This window comes from Neophocaena asiaeorientalis, unplaced genomic scaffold (genome assembly GCF_003031525.2).
Source record: "Neophocaena asiaeorientalis asiaeorientalis breed wild unplaced genomic scaffold, Neophocaena_asiaeorientalis_V1.1 scaffold438, whole genome shotgun sequence".
Classification (NCBI taxonomy): Eukaryota; Metazoa; Chordata; class Mammalia; order Artiodactyla; family Phocoenidae; genus Neophocaena; species Neophocaena asiaeorientalis.
This window is the reverse complement of record NW_020173491.1, coordinates 7,740,164-7,762,635: the sequence shown is the minus strand read 5'-3', so window position 1 is coordinate 7,762,635 and position 22,472 is coordinate 7,740,164. Positions and strand designations below refer to the sequence as shown.

Genomic DNA, 22,472 nt, shown 5'->3' with positions numbered 1-22,472 from the left:
GGTTATACAAACAGCTCTGGATCCGAAGCCAGGCCAGGGGTTCCTGCCCAGCACGAATTTACTTACTGGGCAACCTTGAGCAAGTTATCTCCCTTCTTTGGGTTAGCCTCCTCATCTGTTAAAGGCAGATTCTGGCTTAGGTAGAGACTGAGATCCCTCGCTCAGGAAAGGAAAGGCACTGTGGGCTGGAGCCAGGCCCAGAGACCCCACCCCCACCCCTGGCGCCCCCTGCGGGCCCCCTGGGCTTCTGGTACCAAGACAGGGAATAAACAAACAAGCCGAGGTAATTTCCCGCTTCCTTGGAAACAAAGCTGGGGTGGTCTGGAGAGGCGTGTGGAGAGAAGGGAGAGTGCCAGGTGGAAGAGGGCCAAACAGGCCGAGAGATGATGATTTCTCTGCCCTGCGGGGAACATCTGAGGACACCGAGGCCAGATGTGTTGATTTTGCACCCTCCCTGGTGTGATAAAATCCCCCTCGGGAGCGTGTCTTTATTCCGAGCCAGCCTGCCGAGGGGTGGACCCCAGCCTGCTCTGGTCTTGCCTCCTGTCTCCGGAGCACATCTCCTCTTATGGAAGAGCCCCAGCTGCTCTTGCACTGTCAGCGCGGCGCCCATGAACGCACCCTCTCCAGCTGCACTCTCAGTGTCTGGGTGCCCGCCAAGCCCTGCCGCCTGCTGCCCCTCCCCGCTTGGTGGATCTCCTGCTTCCTTCCTCTATCACCACCTTCCATCCTCTCTTGAAGAGCCGGTTATTGATCTTGGCCCATTTATCAAAGTCGCTGTACTCTAATTCCATCCGTGCCACATCTTCCCCCAGGGGACCGGCCGGCCAGTCTGTCCTCCTGGGTTTGTTAATGGTGATGCTACATGACATGGGGCCCCCTCCCAGGAAGAGCGAGTGCCCGAGATGGAGGCTCCATGTCCCTGATGAGGAAGATCAGGTGGTCTGTGCCCACAGAACCCGCCTTGTTGGAGGCTTGCCTCCATCCTGAGGTTGGAACCTGTAGGAATTTGGGTGGCTTTGCTTGTATCTCCCAGTCTGAGAAGTGTGAAGGTTGGGGATGGGGATTCTTCTCTGCACCCTGTCTTCTACCACCACCCCCCGCATCACCGTGAGTATCCAGAGGGCCAGAGGAGCCTGATTCACCCAACTGCCCAGGTCAGGGGCTGGCACAGAGCAGGTGCCAGTAGGTGCTGGCTGCACAGATTTGCCAGGAAGGATGGCCGGCTTCTCCCTCTCCAGCTCGCGTGACCGCAAAAGCCAGAAGAACTGACTGGCCAGTCCTAGTTGAATCAGCAGCTCAATGCAGAGGGCTTGGGGACGAAGGGCACAGAGTGTGATCTCCTGGGTCTCTCAGCATGGCGATGGGGAGCTGGCCTCAGGAAGCGCAGACGGGAGGCACAGTGGGGGCCAGAGCCACAGGCCCCCTCTCCCCACATCTTTCCCTTGGGGGCTCGGGGTGGAGTAGGGAGAGCAGGCCTGGCAGGCTGCAAAGGGCAGCATTGAGGTTAGGGCCTTACCTGACTTCTCATGTGACCCCAGGCAAGTCATGGAACCTGCTTTTCTGGAAAAGCAGAATAATCATTCCAACCCAGTTTACTTTTCATGGGTTCTTGGGAGGAACAGCTGAGAGGGTCCTAGAAAGGACTCAGAAGTGTTATAGCAGGATCGCGTCTAAATGTCTGTGCTTACGCCCTGGTCTAGGTGCGGTGTGTGCGACCCTCTGGCCAGCAGGCCTGGCAGGCCAGGTGACCCCACCCTGTACTGAGGCACCCTGTACTGAGGCATCGCTAAGGCCTCTCCCAGCCACCTTAGACGTCGTAACAGAGACTCCCGAGAGCACCGCCAAACTGTGAAGCAGGCTGGGGAAGATGGGGGCAGAGGAAAGTCATCTTTGCACCTAGTTGAAAAGAAGTGGTCCAAAACAAAATCCAGAATAAAAATTGCAATTTTTATTTGCTGAACCTAATTTTAAACTAAAACATCAAAGTGTCTCTTCCTCCATCACTAGAAATCAGATAGCAACTGGAGAGCACTGGTCCTTTGCTCCCCGAGAGGGCTCGAAGAAAAACAAAAACCCCTGTGCAGCCCCTGGCCTTTCCTCTGCAGCCCCTGGGGATGCCCGCAGGCCACAGCAGGCAGCTGGAGGCAGCAGAAAGAGAACTCTGCCTGGTGAAGGCTCCTCTCTGCTTCTTTGGGAAGCTGATGGGAAGCCAGAGGTCACAGAGCCTTGGAGGCCTGGCTTAAAGCCACCAGTCAGGCCAAGATGAAACATCTGCTCAAGTCTCCCCAGGCACCTGGCTGGGGGTGAGTGGGAGGAAGGAATGGAGAAAACTGATGCTAAACCACAAATTAGCACCCTGGGCCTTGGCCCTGAAATGGCCTCTGCTGGCACAGGAGGGGGTGAGACTACAAACAAATAAATAAAAGCGACACAGTGTCAAGGAGGGAGGGTGACAGGCCCGTGGAAGCACACTATGTCAGGCTTGAGCAGAGATGAGCCAGGGCATGATGGCTTACAAAACTCCTCATCTGGGGCCAATGGCATCAAAATGCAGACAGCCCACGGGGCTGTGGGGAAGGGCCATTTGTTGGAGGGACTACAGTGGGGATTCAGGCTGAGTCTGGGTTGGCTCACCAGGTGACCCCCTATCTTTTGTTGTGTCTTGTTTTAGGCATAACCACCACAGACCTAGAACTAGGAAGCCCTGGCTGCCCTCTACTGGTGATTTCTGGGGATGATCGCAACGCAGCAGCACTCAACCTGCAACCCCAAAAGGGCCAAAAGAGAACCAGCTCCCGGGGAGGGCCAGGAGCGGCTGCACATTTGGCCGGGCCTCCCAGTGGTGGGACTGGCAGCGTCCCCATCGGTCTGAGTGGGTTCCTCCATCTCTGCCTGGCTGCAGAGGGCGGGGCCCAGGACAACAAGGGCCTCTGGTGCTCACTTCAGAGGCATCGAGAAGAATTTGTTCCCAGACTTGCAGCGGATCTGCTCAGCGTGCGCACGCAGCAACGTCTCGGAGTCTTCAAACTCACCCACGATTTCCTTAAACCAGGAGAGGACCATCACGTTAAGGGGAATCAGGGACCCAGAGGGCGCTGCAAACAAAGCCAGCCTACTGAAATCCTTCAGAGGTTAGGCCTGCTCAGGGGAGGCTGAGGGCCACGCAGGTTACCTTGTCTAATCAGCTCTGCAGTCTTATGAGGTCAGTCCTATCATCCCAACTTTGCAGATAAGGAAATGGATGCTCAGAGCCCTGGACCACAGAATCCAATAAAACCAGGCTTGGGACCTGGGTCTACTGGAGCCTGAGACCGGAGCTCCTTGCTGCCTCCAGAATGATTAGACCAAGAGCAGATGTGCCTACTTGATGATGGCCCACGGGCTGTGTCCCGTCTGCACATGTGTTGTCTGGCTCGCAAAATGTTTTCTTAAAAAATACATATTGGTTGCCAACATTTGAAAATAGAGGGATTACCCACAAAAATTAAGATTTCTGGCTTCTCTTGAGAAACAGAAGTGCTTGCAACACGAGGTCCACATTCCTGCATGACAGCTGCCTGCACCAGGGGTGAGTACCGGCTCCTCTGAGGGCACTGACGGGAAAGTGAAAGATATCCCCTACTTATCACAATACGAGAAAGGCTGTGAGGGTGGACGTTCTTTAGACCTGGTGCATTTCACTCATTTCCAGCACCTGCCAGGCCCCTGGGAGCACCCGAGCCTTTGACCTCTGGGTGAGGGTCTAGGACTTTTTGCAGCATCCTCTCAGATTAGTGTTCTAGGGCAGAGCTTCTCAAATTTTAACGTGCACACAAATCCCTAGCGATCTTGTTAAATTCTGATTCCTTAGATCTGGATTGGGGCTTGAGTGAGTGTTGCTAATAAGTTCCCAGGTGGTCTGGGACTGCACTGTGAGGCGCAGGGTAAGGTGTTGGGGTCTCTGGCTATGCCAGTTATTTCCTATGCCAGGATTCAGGTTTGCATGCCTAATCCTCAGCGCCTGTCAGCTCCCCTCCATCCCCCAGCTTCTGGGGTTCAGCACCTTCCATGCTCCTGCCCTGGGAATTCACCTGTAGTTCCCGTAGGCACTGCCCTTCCAGCTGGAGATGTGCATCACCCACGCACCAGGCCAGACTGATGTGGAATGAGGGGTCCTGCAGAGGAACGGCGGGGAGACAGGTGGTCACCTGGAGGTCGTGGCAGGCTCAGACATCAAAGCAGCTCTGTGACAGAGTTGTCACGGTATCCCTGCTGCATCCCTGACCTGATTCATGGGAGACTATATCCTCAGTGTTGATCCCAAGCACCCTCCACAGACAGATAAAATAGCCCTGGGTTGGTCCCTGCTATGGACTGAATTGTGTCCCCCAAATTCATATATTGAAGCCTTAACCCCCACTGTGATGGTGTTTGGAGAAGGGGCCTTTGGGAGGTAATTAGGTTTAGATGAAGGTGGGACCTTCATCTAAAGGTGGGGCCCTCATGATGGGATTAGTGCCCATATAAGAGACGGCAGAGAGCTGCTTCCTCTCTCTTTCCATCATGTGAGGACACAGTGAGAAGATGGCCATCTACAAGCCAGGAAGAGAGGCCTCAACAGAAACTGACCGTGATGGCACCTTGGTTTTGGACGTGTAGCCTCCAGAACTGTGAGAAAGTAAATTTCTTTTTAAAAATCATTTATTTAGTTAGTTTTGGTTGCATTGGGTCTTTGTTGCTGTGCGTGGGCTTTCTCTAGTTGCAGCAAGTGGGGGCTACCCTTTGTTGCAGTGCGCGGGCTTCTTATCGCGGTGGCTTCTCTTGTTGCGGAGCACAGGCTCTAAGCGCACGGGCTTCAATGGCTGTGGCGCTCGGGCTCTGTTGCTCCGCGGCATGTGGGATCTTCCCGGACCAGGGCTTGAACCCGTGTCCCCTGCATTGGCAGGTGGGTTCTTAACCACTGCGCCACCAGGGAAGCCCGAGAAAGTAAATTTCTATTGTGTAAGTCATCCAGTCTATGGTATCTGGTTATGGCCGCCTGAGCTAAGACAGTCCTGTTCTCAGAGGCTCTCCTTTACATATCATAGAGAGTCATTACCTCTGGGATGTGGAAGAGAACACATGTCCCAGATTTAATGTTTTCTGATCAAAAATATTTCAAGAGATGACACACTTTTTAAGATGAACAAAACCCAAAATGTCTAAAATTATAAAACTATAAATTATCTCCACTCAAATTCATACTTATATCTCTCAGCATGATTTTAAAAGAATATATCAAGCAAAACCACTGGCCCTTTAAAGCCTTGATATTCGACTTGGAGTTCCAGTTCCCCTGGAGGGCACGGGGCAAGGCACAGGAAGGTATGCAAAGCTGCAACTCTACCTGGAGTGTCAACGTGACTAAAAAGTACTGGGGAAAACTACTTCCTAAAAAATATAAAAATAAACATGGATACATTATAGAGTAGAAGACATAAATCTCATGCATATTGAAGAGATAACAGAAGATTTGTAAGAAATGTTGGACCTCTGCTGGGCTGCATCCGACTACACCTCAGACCCTCAACTCCCCAGGGTTGTGTGTCCTCTGAGGGCTGGCCGAATGGACACTTCCCACGGGCAAGTTCTGGAGGGCTCTTCGGTTTGCCTCTAACAAGGGTTTCTTTAAGACTGATTTTACTCCTATTAGAGATGGGTCAGTGGAGAGAAAAAGACGCTGCTGATTACCTGGTAGAAAGTGGTGAGGTCAAACTCCTCCATGACCCTGTCCACCTCTGAAACCAGGTCCAGGAATTGGGTGTGTCCCGAGGTGACCTCGAGTCCAACAAAGGTCCTGGGGGAAGACAGAGGTGGAGACCACACGGGCATGAGACGCAGCCTGAGAACAGAAACCATCCTCGAGGGGGCAGAGGATGCGACAGAGGAAAGCCAGGAGGGAGGGGGTTCTGGGCCGTGAGTTCAGTTCGTTTCCCTGCTCTCCGAGCTGGCTCTCCATCCTTCCCTGGCTCTAATCGCACATCCCCCCTCCTTCCCCAGGGTCTAAGAACCCTAGCAGGGCCATCTTCATCTGCTGCTGCCAAGGCTACGGACCCCCAGGCTGTGGCGCCCAGGCTTGCCGGCATAGCTCCCATGTTGGACTCTTTCTCCAGGGCTTACCGCTCTGGCACTTCCCTCTCCCTCCCGTAAGCACCCTCTAATCTCTAAAACCCCTCCCTTGAACCCACACCCTCAGCCAGCCCCCATCCCATGCCCGGTAAAACGTGCGTTCCGAAGATTTGTCTCCCTCAGCAGTCTCTCACGCCTCCCCTCCCATCTTCAGTCCACTCGGCCAGAAACCGCTCCCGTCAAAGCTGCCAACCACCTGTGTTCCTGAACTCAGATACTTGACTCCTCCCTCCCTGAAGCCCTTTTTTCTCTTGGCTTCCAAGAGACCACCCACCACACCGTCCTGGTGTGACCCCACCTCTGGCCTCCTGTTCTGTCTCCTCTGCCGCCCTCTCTTCTTTCCAGCCTCTAAATGGTCAGGGGCTGCAGAGCCGGCGTCGCCCGCCCTCCCCCCGCAGGCTGATCTCACCCAGCCCTGCTTTCAGTATCACACAGCCCGATGGATCCCACATTTCTATCTCCGGCTGGCACCTCTCCTGTATATCCACTTGTGTATGCGACTCTTCCACCCGGGGGTCTCATAGGCGGCAAAATCCACCAGGTACAAAGCAGAACTTCTCATCTTCCTCCCACAGGTGTTTCCCATCACAGACAATGGGGCCATTTATCTATATTTACCTAGCTGTTCAAACCCCAAACCCAGGAATCTACTTTAATTCTTCCCCTTACTGTGCACAGACCCAACCCACTGGTAATTCCAGTTGATTCTACCTCCAATATATCGGGAATGTGTCTGCTTCTTGGCTCTTCCACTGCCATCGCCCTAAGCCAGGCCACCACTGGCGCCTCACCTGTCTCCTGTCTGCTCTCCCTGCATCCAACCTCGCTCTTTTAGATCTTTTCTCCACTCAGGAGCCACAGACACAGACACGGACACGATAGGGCCGGACTGACGTTTACAAACGTAAATTGGATCACGTCTCTGCTTAGATCCCTCAGATGGCTTCTGTGACACTAAAAATCCAAACTCCTGACCTTGACCTTGAAGGCCCTGCGGGAGTTAACCCTGCCTGACTCATCTCCTCACACTCTCCCACGTGCTCCCCAAGTTCTGCTTCACTGGTCTCCTCCAACATGCCAGGCTCTTTCCTCCTCAGTCACCTCCTTGGCTGTGTCCTCTGCTTGGAGGCTCCTGGGGTAGCCCTTCCCAAGGCTGATTCCTTCTTGTCCTCATGTCGCCAGCAAATGCCACCTTGCTAGCGCCCTCCTCGGCCACTTGCTCCAAACTATCGTTTCACACGATAGTTATTAATGATCTCATTTCCTTGTTTATTGTCTGTCTCCCCTGCAGAACGTGAGATCCCACAGAGCAGGGACTATGCTGAACTTTTCACTGCTGATCTGTAGTGTACAGCAGGTGCCTGGCACCGGGAGGTGTTTAACAAATTTGTGAAGCATAGACTGAATGAATGAATGAGCGAATGAGTACTCTTCTTAGAGGTGCTGAGAGCAGAAGGCAGCTCAGATCCAGTGAGTGGATCTGACAGGGAGGCCTGCTTTGAAGCCTTGATAACAAGTTTCTTCTTATGTTCATCTCATCCTTGAATGCTTTTATAAAACTTGTTTCGTTCATCTGAGCTTCACAACTGCCCAATGATGGATGCTTGGAAATGGGACAGGATGTGATGGATGATGTGACAGCTTGGAAATGGCAGGTCACAGAGGTTGAAGGTATGAGCTCAACATGAAATTGCAGGCAGAGCTGGTCAGGCACCCAGGTTTTCTTTGAGTCTCAGACTTTTCCCACTAAACCAAGATGTTGTTCTCTCCCTCTGCTCCTCCTCCCATGCTCCCTGAGTTATTTTTCTTAATGAAAGGTTCAGATTTGGGAACAGCTGCCCTTGTAGTCATAGGGCCAGTTAGAACACAAACAAACAAAAAATTGAGAGAGACAAGGCCTCCTCAAGTCTTTACTCCAAAGAATCCTCTTCTGGAAACAACTGGGGGCAGAGTGGGGAGACCCACCTGGTCTTCTCTTGATTGGTGTAAATCTTTACCCGGTCGGCAGTAAAGCAGAATCTGAAATTTAGAAGAAGGACCACATTTCAGGAAGAATAATAAGGAAAAAAATCAGAGAAAATAGTGTATATTAAAAAACATCACTTTGAAAATTCAGTTAACTCATTTCACATTTAGTATTGTCACCCTATTATACAGGTGGTAAACTGAACCCTAAAATATTAGAGCTGGGCAAGACCTTAAATAATCACCCAGTCCAGGTAACACATAGCTTCACTCAGATGCTAGCAAAAATTTTACTTTATTAAGAGCAGCTGATTCCAATAAGCGATTTGTGACTACCCCAGCTTTACTGATGGGAACTGAGAAAGTCATCAGGCCAGTGATAATAGATCACTTAAGAGCCAGTTTTTTTCTTTGCAGGTTAACAAGACAATTCTGATCCAGTCTAAGCAACAACAAGAACATTTCTGTGTGCCTGGGCTGAGCTTGGGAATCATACAACTCTGTGAGGCAGGTGCTATAATGACACCCATTTTACAGACACAGAAACTGAAGCTTGGTGAGGCTGAATTTGGTGAGTCACAATTTGAACTTCAATCTGCCTGATTCCAGAGCCCTTGCTCTCACCCGATGCTTTAGTGAGGGGTCTCTGTTGGTGTGAGATTGCCGCAGAAATACCGTCACCCACCTCTCAGATCAGTTACACGGGGACCATCAAATTCTGCCAGGTAAGTGCTCTGACTCTGGCTGGTTCCGCCTGTGTTCTCTGGGACACTAGGTGATCTCAGGGAACAAAGTGGCTTCCTGCCCTTCCTGGACCAACTTGGCCAATCCCATTACAGGAAACACTCATTTTACAGGCTCCAGGCCAAGCTCTCACCCTCATCTGAGGGAACGCAACAACCCAGCTTGCCAGTTAGAATCTCACAACTTGTCCAAGGGCACGAAGTCAGTTAATTTTTGGCTTTCCTATCAGCCTTCAGCCTCCTAGTGCATCCCTTCTGGGGAAAATGTAAGGGGTGATAGAAGCAGCAGGAGCTCGGTTAAGTGTAGGGTACCTGCCAGATGTCCTGGGGTGGACATGGGGCGTTTGCACCCAACTATAAAGGGTAATTTTATGCATTGACTTGACTAAGGGTTGCCAGATAGCTGGCAAAACATTATTTCTGGGGTGTCTGTGAGGGTGTTTCCAGAAAGATTAGCATTTGAATTGGTGAACTGAGTGGAGCAAATTGCCCTCTCTAGTGTGGGTGGGCATCATCCAACTTTTCAGAATAGAACAGAAAGGCAGAGGAAGGGCAAATGCACGCTCTCTCTGCTGGAACTGAGACGTCCAGCTTCTCCTGCCCTTGGACGTTGGGGTCCTTGGTTCTTAGGCTTTCAGGCTCATATCAGTCATTACGCCACCAGTCCCCCCACCACTCCCCGGTGCTCAGGCCTTTGGACTCATGCTGAATGACACCACTGGCTTTCCTGGTTCCCCAGCTTGCTGTTGGCAGATTTGGGACCTGACCTTCATAACTGCATGAACCAATTCCTACAGTGCATTTCCTCCTATCTCTATTTCTCTCTCTATCCTATTGGTTCTGTTTTTCTGGGGAACCCTGATACAGATTTTGGCACTGAGAATGGTTCTACAGGAACAGAATTTTAAGGATGAGTTTTCTGAATTGGTTCTGGGGTTTCTGGAATTCGCTCTCTAATCTGATTCGATTCAAAGACGCTAATGACTGTATCTCCAGTAGTAAAGAGAGCACGATAGGCCGCACGGACTGTTTCTGGAGATGTGAAAATGTCTTCCTTGATACCCCTCATCAGCCATTTATTAGAAGCAAGGAGGTGAGTGACCCTATATGCTACTTGTGAACATTTTTGGAAAACTAAGGAATATAATGATGTTGGTTGGCTGCTCCTAATGTTGCTGGACAAAGTGGTGAAATAAAAAGATGAGCTCAGGGTATTGAATTCCCAACTCAAGCATAAAGGACCTAAGAGCTTCTCGGTGTGCCCTAAAGGAGACCTCGATTCCCTGTAGCTGCAGGGCTGAAATTGCTGGAAATCAAATCTGGAACCTTATCCTGCCATTTGCTGAATTATAACACAAGTTGAACTCCTCGAACAAGCAGGATTTTACAGTTAAAGTGAGGGCACTGATTGGGAAAGTATGGGGACTTGTGGGAAACTGATGAAGCTTGGCGCATTGAGCCCTTAAATTCTTTTTTTTTTTTAATTTATTTTATTTTTGGCTGCGTTGGGTCTTCGTTGCTGCGTGCGGGCTTTCTCTAGTTGCGGCGAGTGGGGGCTACTCTTCCTTGCGGTGCGTGGGCTTCTCATTGCGGTGGCCTCTCCTGTTGCAGAGCATGGGCTCTAGGTGCGCAGGCTTCAGTAGTTGTGGCTCGTGGGCTCAGTAGTTGTGGCTCGCGGGCTCTAGAGCACAGGCTCAGTAGTTGTGGCACACAGGCTTAGTTGCTCCGCGGCATGTGGGATATTCCCGGGCCAGGGCTCAAACCCGTGTCCCCTGCATTTGCAGGCGGATTCTTAACCACTGCACCACCAGGGATGCCCGAGCCCTTAAATTCTGATGAGTCTTCTTGGACGGACGCAGTGGAAGTGTCCTCCCCCACCTAGTGTTATGGACCTTCCCACCTCTGAGGGGATTAACCCTGCATTGCCTGAGGAAATGGTAATGGCCTCCCCTGAGGCAGATGCCAAGAAAATGCTGAGTCCCCTCAGGACCCACCTCCAACACCCCTCTTTGCTTCTAGACCTATAACTAGACTCAAGTCCCAGCAGAGCCCCTAAAGGTGAGGTACCATGTGTGGCCCACGAGGAGATGCGCTACACTCCAGAACTATTTGAGTTTCCTAACATATACAAGCAGAAATCCAGGGAACGTGTGTGGGGATGGATATTAAAGGTGTGGGGTGGGACTTCCCTGGGGGTCCAGTGGTTAAGAATCCGCCTTCCAGTGCAGGGGACGCGGGTTCAATCCCTGGTCAGGAAATTAGGATCCCACATGCCGCAGGGCTACTGAACCTGCACGCCACAACTAGAGAGCCTGTGTGCCGCAACTACAGAGCCCACATGCTCTGGAACCTGTGTGCCACAACTAGAGAGAAGCCCGTGCGCCACAATGAAAGATCCCGCATGCCGCGACTAAGACCCGACACGGCCAAAAATAAAAATAAGTGAATATTAAAAAAAAAAAAAAAAGGTGTGGGGCAATGACAGAAGGATCAAAAGTGGGATCAGGCTGAATTTACGGATATGGGCTTGCTAAGCAGAGATTCGGCATGTAATGCTGCAGCTCCGGGAGTTGGAAAGGGGTCAGTTTGGTTAGATGGCTGAAACACGGACCAAAAGGTGGCCCACAGTGAGTGAACTGGAAATACCTGGCCCGCAAGGTGGGCGTAGTTACCGTAAAGGACAGCAGCAATCAGAAGTCTGACTTGTGCAGACACAGGGCGTTGGCTGTTTCTAGAAGTGACATAGATAGGAAGCCTACTACATTCTTCCTTCATCTGTATAAGCAGGAAAGTTCTAGGCCAGGTGAGCCAAAGTCTAACTTGAATCATAAAGGCAGAGTCATGGCCCCTCAATTCCCAGAATGGAGCCAGTTCACAGACCCAGAGCCGCTTGAATGAAGGGGAAGTCGGGTCCCCTTGAGGAAGGACCCCGGTACATTACTACAAATTTATACTGTTAATCTTTCTCCCAGCCTTCCCCAAAGGGACCTATGCCATCTTACCTGGGTAACTGCGCGCTGGGGAAAAGGAAATAACCAGCCTTTGGGGAACTACTGGACATTGGCTCTGAAATGACACGAACTCCTGGAGACCCAAAATGTCACTGTGGCTCATCGCTCGGAGTAGGGGTTAATGGAGGTCAGGTGATCAGTGGAGTTGTAGCTTAGGTCCATCTCACAGTGGGCCCAGTGGGTCCCCAAACCCATCCTGTGGTTATTTCTGCAGTTCCAGAATGTATAATTGGAATAGACATACTCAGCAACAGGCAGAATCCCCACACTGATTCTCTCACCTGTGGAGTGAGGGCTATTACGGTGGGAAAGGCCAAGTGCAAGCTATTAGGGCTGCCTCTACCTAGAAAAATGGTAAATGAAAAGCAATACCACATCCCTGGAGGGACTGCAGAGACCAGTGCCACCATCAAGGACTTGAGAGATGCAGGGGTGGTGACTCCCACATCTCCATTCAACTCCCATTCTGTCTGGGCAGAAGACAGATGGATCGTGGAAGATGACAGTGGATGATCATAAACTGATGATTGGAGGTGGTGGCTCCAATTGCAGCTGCTTTTCCAGATGTGGTTTCATTACTTGAGCAAATTAACACATCCCCTGGTTCCTGGTTTGCAGCTATTGATTTGGCAAATACATTTCCCTCCATCCCTGTCCAGAAGGACCAGAAGCAGTTTACTTTCAGGCCAGCAATGCGCCTTCACTGTCCTACCTCAGGGCTACAGCACCCTCCAGCCCTACGTCCTAATTTACTGTAGAGGGTTTGCTCACCTTTCCCTTCCACTAGATATCACACTGCTCCAGTACATTGATGACATTATGTTGACTGGACCTAATGAGCAGGAAGTGGCAACTACTCTAGACTTATTGCTAAGACATTTGTGTGTCAGAGGGTGGGAAATAAATCCAACTAAAATTCAGGGCCTTCTACCTCAGTGAAATGTCTAGAGGTCCAATGTTGTGGGCCATATCGAGATATCCCCTTTGAGATGAAGAATAAAGTAGTTTTGAAATAAGGTACGTACCTTTTTTTTTTAAACATAATGCTATCGCACACTTTATAGACATAACTTTTATGTGCATTGGGAAGCCAAAAACCTCGTGTCATTCACTCTATTTTATTCTGGAACAGAACCCACAATATCTGTATCTGCTCTGAATCAGCAGCCACACATGTTGCTGTTTCTCTTGTAGCCAGGATTCACGGGGCCAGGAATCAAGGGGTAGAAACGGGAGTGGTACCACTCCCATTGCCCTAGTGATGCATCAGCAAAACGTTTGCTTCCTGTTCCCACAAGTTCATGCTCTGCTAGCCCAGAGGTCTTAGTTCCGAGGGAGGAATGCTTCCACCAGGAGATGTAGTGCTTCCACTGAACTGGAAATTGAGACTTGCCACTCTGGGCTCCTGTACCTTTGAATCAACAGACAAAAGAGTCACAGTGTTGGCTGGGGTCACTGATCCTGACTACCGAGGGGAAACTGGACTACTACTTCACAATGGAGATATGGAAGAGGATCTCTGGAATACAGGAGATCTGTTAGGGCATCTTTTAGTATTACCATGCCTACTGATTTCAGGCCAAGGAAAACTACAACGACCTAATCCAGGCAGGATTAGTAATGGCCCAGACCCTTCGGGGATGAAGATTTGGGTCACTACCCCAGGTAAAGAACCACAACCATTTGAGGTGCTTGCTGAAGGCAAAGGGAACAGAGAGCTAGGTAGTGGAAGGTAGTTGTAGATATCAGCTACGACCACGTGACCAGTTACAAAAATGAGGGCTATAATCGTCATGAGTATTTCCTCCTTACTTTGTTATGAATACGTCTGCGAGTATATATACACAGGACACCTCAGGGACATTGCAGATTTGGATCCAGAGCCCCACAGTAAAGTGAGTCACACAATTTTCTGGCTTCCCAGTGCATATAAAAGTTACATTTATACTACACTGTAGTCTGTTAAACAAAGCCATTATGTCTAAAGAAACAATGTACATACCTTATTTTTAAAATACTTTATTGCTAAAAAATGCTAACCATCATGTGAGCCTTCAGTGAGTCATCATCTCTTTGCCGGTGGAGGATCTGGCCTCGATGTAGGTGGCTGCTGACTGGTCAAGGTGGTGGTTGCTGAAGACTGGGTGGCGATGGCAATTCCTTAAAATGAGACGACAATGAGGCAAACGATGAAGTTTGCCACATCGATCAATTCTTCCTTTTATGAATAATTTCTCTGTAGCATTTCTCAAACAGCAATGCTGTTTGATAGCATTTTACCCACAGAACTTCTTTCAAAATTGGAGTCAATCCTCTCAAACCCTGCCACTGCTTTATCAACTAAGTTTATGGAATATTCTAAATCTTTTGTTGTCATTTCAACAATCTTCACAACATCTTTACCAGGAGTAGACTGCATCTCAAGGAGTCACTTTTTGCTCATCCATAAGAAGCAACTCCTCATCCGTTAAAGTTCTATCACGAGATGGCAGCAATTCAGTCACATCTTGAGTCTTCACTTCTAATTCTAGCTTCTTGCTGTTTCCATCACACCTGCAGTTACTTCCTCCAGTGAAGTCCTGAGACCTTCAAAGTCATCCATGAGGGTTGGAATCAACTTCTTCCAAACTCCTGTGTATGTTGATATTTTGACCTCTTCCCATGAATCACAAATGTTCTTAATGGCATCTAGAATGGTGAATCCTTTCCAGAAGGTTTTCAAATGACCGCCCAGATCCATCAGAGGAATCACTATCTGTGGTAGCTACAACCTGATGAAATGTATTTCTTAAATAGTAAGACTTGTAAGTAATAAGACTTGAAGGTTGAAATTACACCTTGATCCATGGGCTGCGGAACTGATGTTGTGTTAGCAGCATGAAAACAACATTGATCTCATTGTGCATCTCCATCAGAGCTCTTGGGTTACCAGGGACATTGTCAATGAGCAGTAATATTTTGAAAGGAATCTTTTTTTTTCTAAGCAGTAGGTCTCAACAGTGGGCTTAAAATAGTCAGTAAACCATGCTGTCAACAGATGTGCTGTCATCCAGGCTTTGTTGTTCCATTTACAGAGCACAAACAGAGTAGATTCTTAAGGGCCCTAGGATTTTTGAAATAGCTAGTGAGCATTGGCTTCAATTTAAAGTCACCAGCTGTATTAGCCCCTAACGAGAGAGTCAGCCTGTCCTTTGAAGCTGTGAAGCCACACACTGACTCCTCTCTGGCTATGAAAGTCCTAGATGGCATCTTCTTCCAATAGAAGGCTGTTTCATATATTGAAAATCAATTGTTTAGTGTAGCCACCTTCATGAATTATCTCAGCTAGATCTTCTGGATAAGTTGCTGCAGCTTCTACGTCAGCACTTGCTGCTCACCTCACACTTTTATGTTATAGAAATGGCTTCTTTCCTTAAACCTCATGAACCAACCTCTGCTAGCTCCAAACTTTTCTTCTGTAGTTTCCTCACTTCTCTCAGCCTTCAGAGAATTGAAGAGGGTTAGGGCCTTGCTCTGAATTAGGCTTTGCCCTAAGGGAATGTTGTGGCTGGTTTGATCATCTATCCAGACCACTAAAACTTTCCCCAAACCAGCAAAACGCTCTTATCATTCTTGTGTTTACTGGAGTAGCACTTTCAATTTTGTTCGAGAACTTTTCCTTTGCATTCACAACCTGGCTAACTGGGACAAGAGACCTAGCAGCTTTCAGCCTACCTCTGCTTTTGACATGCCTTTCCTCACTAGGCTTAATCATTTTTGGCTTTTGATTTAAAGTGAGAGATGTGTGACTCTTTATTCACCTGAATACTTAGTGGCCGCTGTAGGGTTATTAATTTCAACATTGTTGTATCTCAGGGAATAGGGAGGCCCAAGGGGAGGGAGAGAGATGTGGGGGAATGGTAGGTTGGTGGAGCAGTCAGAACACACATATTTATCAATTAAGTTTGCCCTCTTATATGGGTGTGGCTCCTGGCGCCCCAAAACAATTCAACAGTAACATCAAAGATCACTGATCACAGATCACTACAACAAATATAACAATAATGAAAAAGCTTGAAATATTGCAAGAATTACCAAAGTGTGACAGACACAAAGTGAGCAACTGTTGTTGGAAAAATGGCGCTGACAGATTTGCTCAATGCAGAGTTGCCACAAACCTTCAGTTTGTAAAAAATGCAGTATATGTCAAGCACGATAAAACAAACAATAAACAAGGTTTGCCTGTACATATGTTGAGCAAATATCTTTGTTTTCTTCTCTTATTCCCTTACCATGTACCATAATATGTAGTGACTTTATACTAGTATTCAAGTATTGTTAATTTTACATCATAGTATTCAAGTCATGGGCTTTCAGAAGAGTAAAAAGTATCGCTCAAGAAGATTACCTCCTCTTCTGGGGAAGGGATTAATGCATTCTCAGATGTACACTGGATGTTGTATCATGTTAGGCAGAATTATGACCTTGTTGTGGTCTTAATTTAGAGATTAAGTATGGTTTAAGAAGATGCATGTAAGTGTCAAGTTGATAAGGGGTGGACTTGAGATGGTTAATTTTATGTGTCATCTTGACTGGGCTAAGGGATGCCCAGATAGCTGGTGAAACATTAGGTTTGGGTTTGTCTGTGAGAGTGTTTCTGGAAAGATTAGCATTTGAATTGGTGAACTGAGTAAAGCAAACAGCCCTCCGCAATGTGGGTGGGTGGGCATCATCCCATCTGTTGAGGGCCTGAATAGAACAAAAAGGCAGAGGAAGGACAAACTCCCCTTCTCTGCTTGAGCTGAGACGTCCATCTTTTCCTGCCCTCTGACACTGGCGTGCTGGTACTCAGGCTTTCAGGCTCACACCAGGACTTGACACCATCAGCCCCCTGATTTTTAGGACTTTGGAATCAAATTGAATTACACCACCGGCTTTCCTGGTTCTCTCCTTGCAGATGGCAGACAGTGGACTTCCTGGCCTCCATAACCACATAAGCCAATACCTATAACAAATCTCCTCTTATGTATATCTGTATACATCTTATTGATTCTGTTTCTCTGCAGAACCCTGACTAATACATCAACCAACACCCTTTCTCCTGGTGATCTTATATAGGAGGACTGCTCTCCCATTTTGTGCTGGTAGAGTGGTCAACCTGCCCCCACCCAGGGGTGTGTACTTGACAGGCCTGGACAATCAGAGCATAGCATTCCCTCAGTCACAGCCATAGAATCAAAGGTGCACTACCCACTCTTGGTCATCTTAGGCTCAACCAGTCAAACCTGAAGAGGCCACCTGGCCCAGCTTCCTTCAGGACACAGGCTAGAAAACACTGCACCAGCAGGGCAGCACCAGGGAGGGCCAATCCAGTGGTCCAGGGGCTGTTCCCTAAATGAGCAAGAGAACAAGCTAAATCCACCCACCCCAGCCACCCTGGGGAGCAATACCTCTTGTAATAGCCCTTGCGCAAAGTTTCCAGAGGTCCCAGCAAGGGACCTGCCTAGGTAGGGAGGTACCGCATGCAGGGAGGCCCAAGCCATGGTTTCCCAGGAGGGGCTTAGTTCACTCACAGTCTTCCCAGCCCAGACACGACGTGCTCATAAGTCATTTTTACCATAAGTGACGTGGCCCAAGAACACATATGGCATTCTACCTTTATCCAGGGACACAGCTAGAAGCAGGATAACTGAAGCATTCTCATGTAGAAGGGGAAAGGACTTGCTGCCATCTGACGTCTCCCGGTCCCATGTATGAAGCCAGTGCTACCTCTAAACATTTTAGTTACACCAGCCTATAAATTCCCCCTGTTTAAGCCACTTTTGGTTGGATTTCTGGCACCGGCGATCAAGAGGGTCCTGACTAACATACATGACTCAATAAAAAGAGGGATGGGGGCTGGATTAGGGGGAGAGAGGAGTTTTAGTCCTGAGTCTCTGGCTAACTGACTGAATTGGAGCAAATCCCTTCCTCCTCTGGCCCTATGTAGGGGCTACACAAAATGGGCAGTCCTCCAATGGCGCTGAGTAGTTCTATGGAATTCCTGGGCCTCGGGCCTCCTGAACTGCGAGGGTGGGGCTTTGGCTAAAAGACTTCTGTTTTTATCTCTCTTACCCAGCTACACATCAGGGATCTGTGTAACACCTCATCAGAAGAAAGGACTCTGCAGATAAGACCAGGAGTAGAAAACCACCACCTGGATGGCTTCTTAGGCTCCTACTGGAACCAACATTCAGACGATCCAGAGGAGGATTTCTGGGCTCTCTCTCTCCTGCTCAGTCATTCAACAAACACCCATTTGATGCCTATAGTGAGCAAGGCACCTGGAAAAAAGCTGTGGAGTAATTCAGAGAGCAGCCGCATTCCTGGCCTGCAGGAACTTGGGCTCCAAGCGGGAGATGGGACATGGGGATGACTGAATATGGATATGAGGATGAGTGGAACGAGCACTGGGGTATAGACAAGCACAGGACAGCAGGGTCCCTGGGATTGAAGAATTCTGGAGGAGATACCAATTGGGACAGCCTCAGTGAAGGAGCAGCGCTTTGATCTGGCCAAGTCTCGAAGGAGGGGCATTTCTAGTAGAAAGAAGAGGTATGAAATAGTCAAGGGAAAAGAAGCCTAGGCTGGCAGATAAAACCAGAGTGGGGGTGAGCTCTGATCGTTCGCCAAGTGCCACGTTGAGGGTATGCGTGATTTCATTCACTCTCACAAGTCCCCCTCTGAGGGAGCCACCACCACTCCCCTGACCCGCACATAGGTAAGGCTCGGAGGCTTCCAGAGCTTACGTGGCACACCCAAGGGCACATGGGATGACGCGTGCAGTAGGCGGCTCTGGGAGATGTTCGGTGTGCTAACCTTTAGGTTTGCCTGCTTGAAGGGGTAGTGCCTCCCACAGGTCCATCCCCACAAGAGCTCAGGACAGGAAGAGGAGCCTTGAAGGGGAGGGAGATGAGGGGCAGAGGGAAGCACTGGGCACTCACCTCTGGAAGGAGGCCACGCGGTCTTTCAGAGCCTGCACGAAGGGGAGGATCCAGTGATGGCGCAGAACCACGCTCTGGGACAGGCTGAGGTGGAAGGCCTCCATCCTTACCAGCCGGGGGACGTATGTCTGTGCGTGGGGCAGCAGCACGTCAAGCAGGTCCAGGAACTCCTCCCTGGCTTCATCTGGAGGGGAGGAGTGGAGAGGGTGGGCCATTCTCTTAGCCAGGGCGGCATGGCTGGATGAAGCCCAGAAGGCGGAGAAAGGCTTTTGAGAGTAGCCTATGTCTGTGTATTTCGAATAATACTTTAATATGCATTTATGGCTATAGAAGTAACACATACATGCTCTTTGAAAAGAATTCAAGTGAGAGAAGAAATATGTGACAGAGAAAGTAGGGGCCCCTGATATCCTATCACGTACAGCAGTGGTCTCCAAACTACTGTGATTGCACAGGCCCTTAGTCAAACAAGCTTGCCCACATACCCACAATAAATGTGTATTTATTTATAAATTACAAACGTGCTACACTGCAAATTATGTGTGTTATAAAATGTACACTTGGAACAACAGAAATTTTAAAAGATGAGATAAAGAGAAACACATTAAAAGGTTTTAACACTTTTCTCTCTAATGGATCATCTTGATCCCGTCCCCAGGCACATACAGCCCATTTTCAAGATACTACCCTAGAGATAAAGGCTGTCAAATGTGATGCCTATTTCCCCAGCCTTTTCTCAGTGCATGTACTAACGTATATATCTTATTTGTTAAAAAAGATGAGGGCATACCAGTTCTTCCATTGGCTTTCTCCATACAACACTACATGTTGGACAGCCTTCCTCTCATTACATAAATCAAGCTCATAATTACAGCTCCACAGTAACCCATAATCAGAAACAGTTCATTTTTTAAATCAGACATTTAGAATCTCCTGATGGTTCATAAAGACAAAGAATGCAACAAGGACCACCACTGTATTTTCACAGATTATTCATTTTTTTTAACCAAACGTGTGACTAGAGCTGCATGGTTAATAGTCTGCTCACAACTAATAACTTACTCGATTTGCTCAAGTGCCCCGTGGAGTATGCAGTATAGAGAATCATTCTCATTCTGTGGATGGGGAAATGAAGGTTCCAAGAGTTTACCTGATCTAACACAATGTAATAAGAGCCACCACATTCTCCGTGTTTCATGCTAAGAACTTGACATAGATTATCTGATTTAATCTTCACAAAAGTCCTAGAGGATAGGTATTACTACTATCCCCATTTTAGAGATGAGGAAACTGAGGCTCTGAGAAGTCAGCAACTTACTAAAGGGCACACAGAGTAGTGGGTACTGGAGTGAGGTCAGACTCTGAACCCTGGGCATTTTCTGCCTGCCACTCACTCATTAGGGCTAGGGTGGGGTGGGACTGGAGGCCAGCACACCGACAGCCATCTTTGAAATAAAGTATCAGCTACAGCTGCAGTCTGGGATGGCCTTGACACTCTGCCCTAGACCCTCCCTTGGTCACATCCTCATGAGCAGGGAGAACAGTATACACAGGGTTAGTAAAAAATATTTCAGGCAACGAATTCAAAACTGAACTGTACAGCACAGGGAACTCTGCTCAATGTTACGTAACAACCTAAATGGGAAAAGAATTTGAAAAAGAATAGATACATGTATATGTACAACTGAATCACTTTGCTGTATACCTGAAACTATCACAACATTGATAATCAACTACATCCCAGTATAAAAACAAAGGCCAGAAAACCTGAAACCAAGTTAACAGAAAAATTCCCTAGTTTTTGAAACTTGTTCTCTCTCTGTTGAGTTAATCTCTTTCCCACCACCAGTGTCAGAGGTTTCTGGCTTCTTCCTCCTGGTTGGGGCCAGCTTCCTCCCATAAGGGGCACCTGTCAGTGTCAGCCACGTGCCTGTCACGCATTACTCACATGGTACATAGACGTGGGTGGCCCAGTTGCCCCGCTCGTGGGGAAAGGTGCGCACCCGGCCCCCATGTTTTGCGCTATCATCCGCAGGCCTCTCCTCGGTGCCTGGGAACATGTCCAGCACACTGTCGGGTACTGGCAACTTCTGGCTGGGAAGGGGGCTCTGGCCCCTGCAAGAGAAAAGAAGAAATCAAGCACATTTAGCCTCTTAGCATTCTCTACCTCTGTCCACACAATGAAAGTTGTAACCCCTTGTACCAGGTGAGTCTGTGTGTCTATTTCTCACCAGGTGCTGTAAGCAGCTTCTAGATAACCACAAAGCTCTTTCCCCAACACTGTCTCTTTGGGGTCTCCCAACGGCTCGCGGAGGCAGACTTTAGCAGGGAACGTGGTCCCCATGGTTAACAACGGGGCAAGTGACAATATGTGGTTCAGAGGTCACATGCCCTAACTGGACAGGCCTCAGCTGGAATGACACTTCCTAGCTCCGTGGACTTGGGCAAGTCATGTGCCCTCTGTGGGCCTCAGTTTCCTCACCTGTACAGTGCACTGCAACCTGATAGGGCTATTGTGAGATGAACCGGGAGACTGCTTGAAAAGCACTCAGGATGCACCAGGCTTGGCGATTAAGAACTGAAGCCCCACAAAGTAGGAGACTTGGATGGTTTTGCTCACTGCTGAGTCCCCAGTCCCGAGCCTGGCGCAGAGAGGGTGCTCAATGAATATATACTGGATAAAGGAAAACACTCTCCAAATGAGGACGCAGACCTAGGGTGGTACAGCGGTGCGCGCCGGGAGACGAGTGGGCCAGCGGCGGAGGCTGGACCCGAGCCCACGTTTCCTGCCTCCTAATCTTGGCCCAGCCGGGTGGGGGCACTCCGGGGCTTTGTCCAAGGCTGTCCTCCGGATCCTCCTTTCCCCCGGTGCCCCTTTTCCTTCCCTTGCGAGCAGCCCGGCACCCTCTCCAACCACCCCAAAGCTCGGGTCCGGTCCGGGTGCCAACCCGCACCCTCCCCAGAAAATCTTCCTCGCTCCTCACCGACTGCAGCCTCTAGTCCCCGGCCGGACCCGGGCCCCGGCCTCAGCCTCATCCTCGGAGCCGCTGCTGCTGTAGCCCACCAGGGGCGCCGCACTCATGGGGCACCCCCTTCGCTAGGGCACAGCCGGCCCGCCAGCAGTCGAAACACACCCGGAATTCCTCTGCGCCGGAAGTGCTCTCCAGGGGGCGGGGCCCGGATTAGCACCGCCTCAGGGCGGGGTCTGGGGCGGGGCCCGGCAGGACTCGAGCCAAGAGGCTACCCACCTAGACTACACTTGCTGGCTCGCCGCGCTTTGACCACTACCTGGAGCCTCTCGGAACCGCCATCCTCCGTGTGCCCATTAAACAGATCGCTCTCGGCTGTGACCTCTCTGGCCGCTGCTCGGTCTGCAGCAGCTCGGGACCTCCCAGCAGCAGATGGTCCTTGGGTCAGAGGTCAGCTCATTATACCCATCGGAGTCTAGTGCCCTCACCCTTGCCCTCGCCGTCCGGGCGGGGTCAGAGGTCCCGGGGCCTCTTCCTCAAGCTGGCCCAAAGTACGAGCTCCGGGGTCCCCTCCCCTAAGAGCGAGCTGAACAGTCAGAGGCGGGGCAGTTCCAGAAGTTCTGAGTCTAGGAGGCCCCTCCTCTCAGGTTCAGGGGTCGGACAGGGGGCTGG

General features: G+C 49.7%; 1 protein-coding gene across 1 annotated transcript; it reads right to left on the bottom strand.

Annotated features, from left to right (window-relative positions):
- Positions 1–1,929: 1,929 nt before the first annotated feature.
- Positions 1,930–21,976, bottom strand: USB1 (U6 snRNA biogenesis phosphodiesterase 1). Its single transcript, XM_024747470.1, has 7 exons — positions 21,816–21,976; positions 20,780–20,946; positions 18,832–19,015; positions 8,116–8,169; positions 5,713–5,818; positions 4,074–4,157; positions 1,930–3,045 (listed from the first exon to the last, which is right to left on the bottom strand). The coding sequence occupies exons 1-7, from the start codon at positions 21,911–21,913 to the stop codon at positions 2,941–2,943; spliced, it is 798 nt and encodes a 265-aa protein (XP_024603238.1). The 5' UTR covers positions 21,914–21,976; the 3' UTR covers positions 1,930–2,940.
- Between the last annotated feature and the right edge of the window lie 496 nt (positions 21,977–22,472).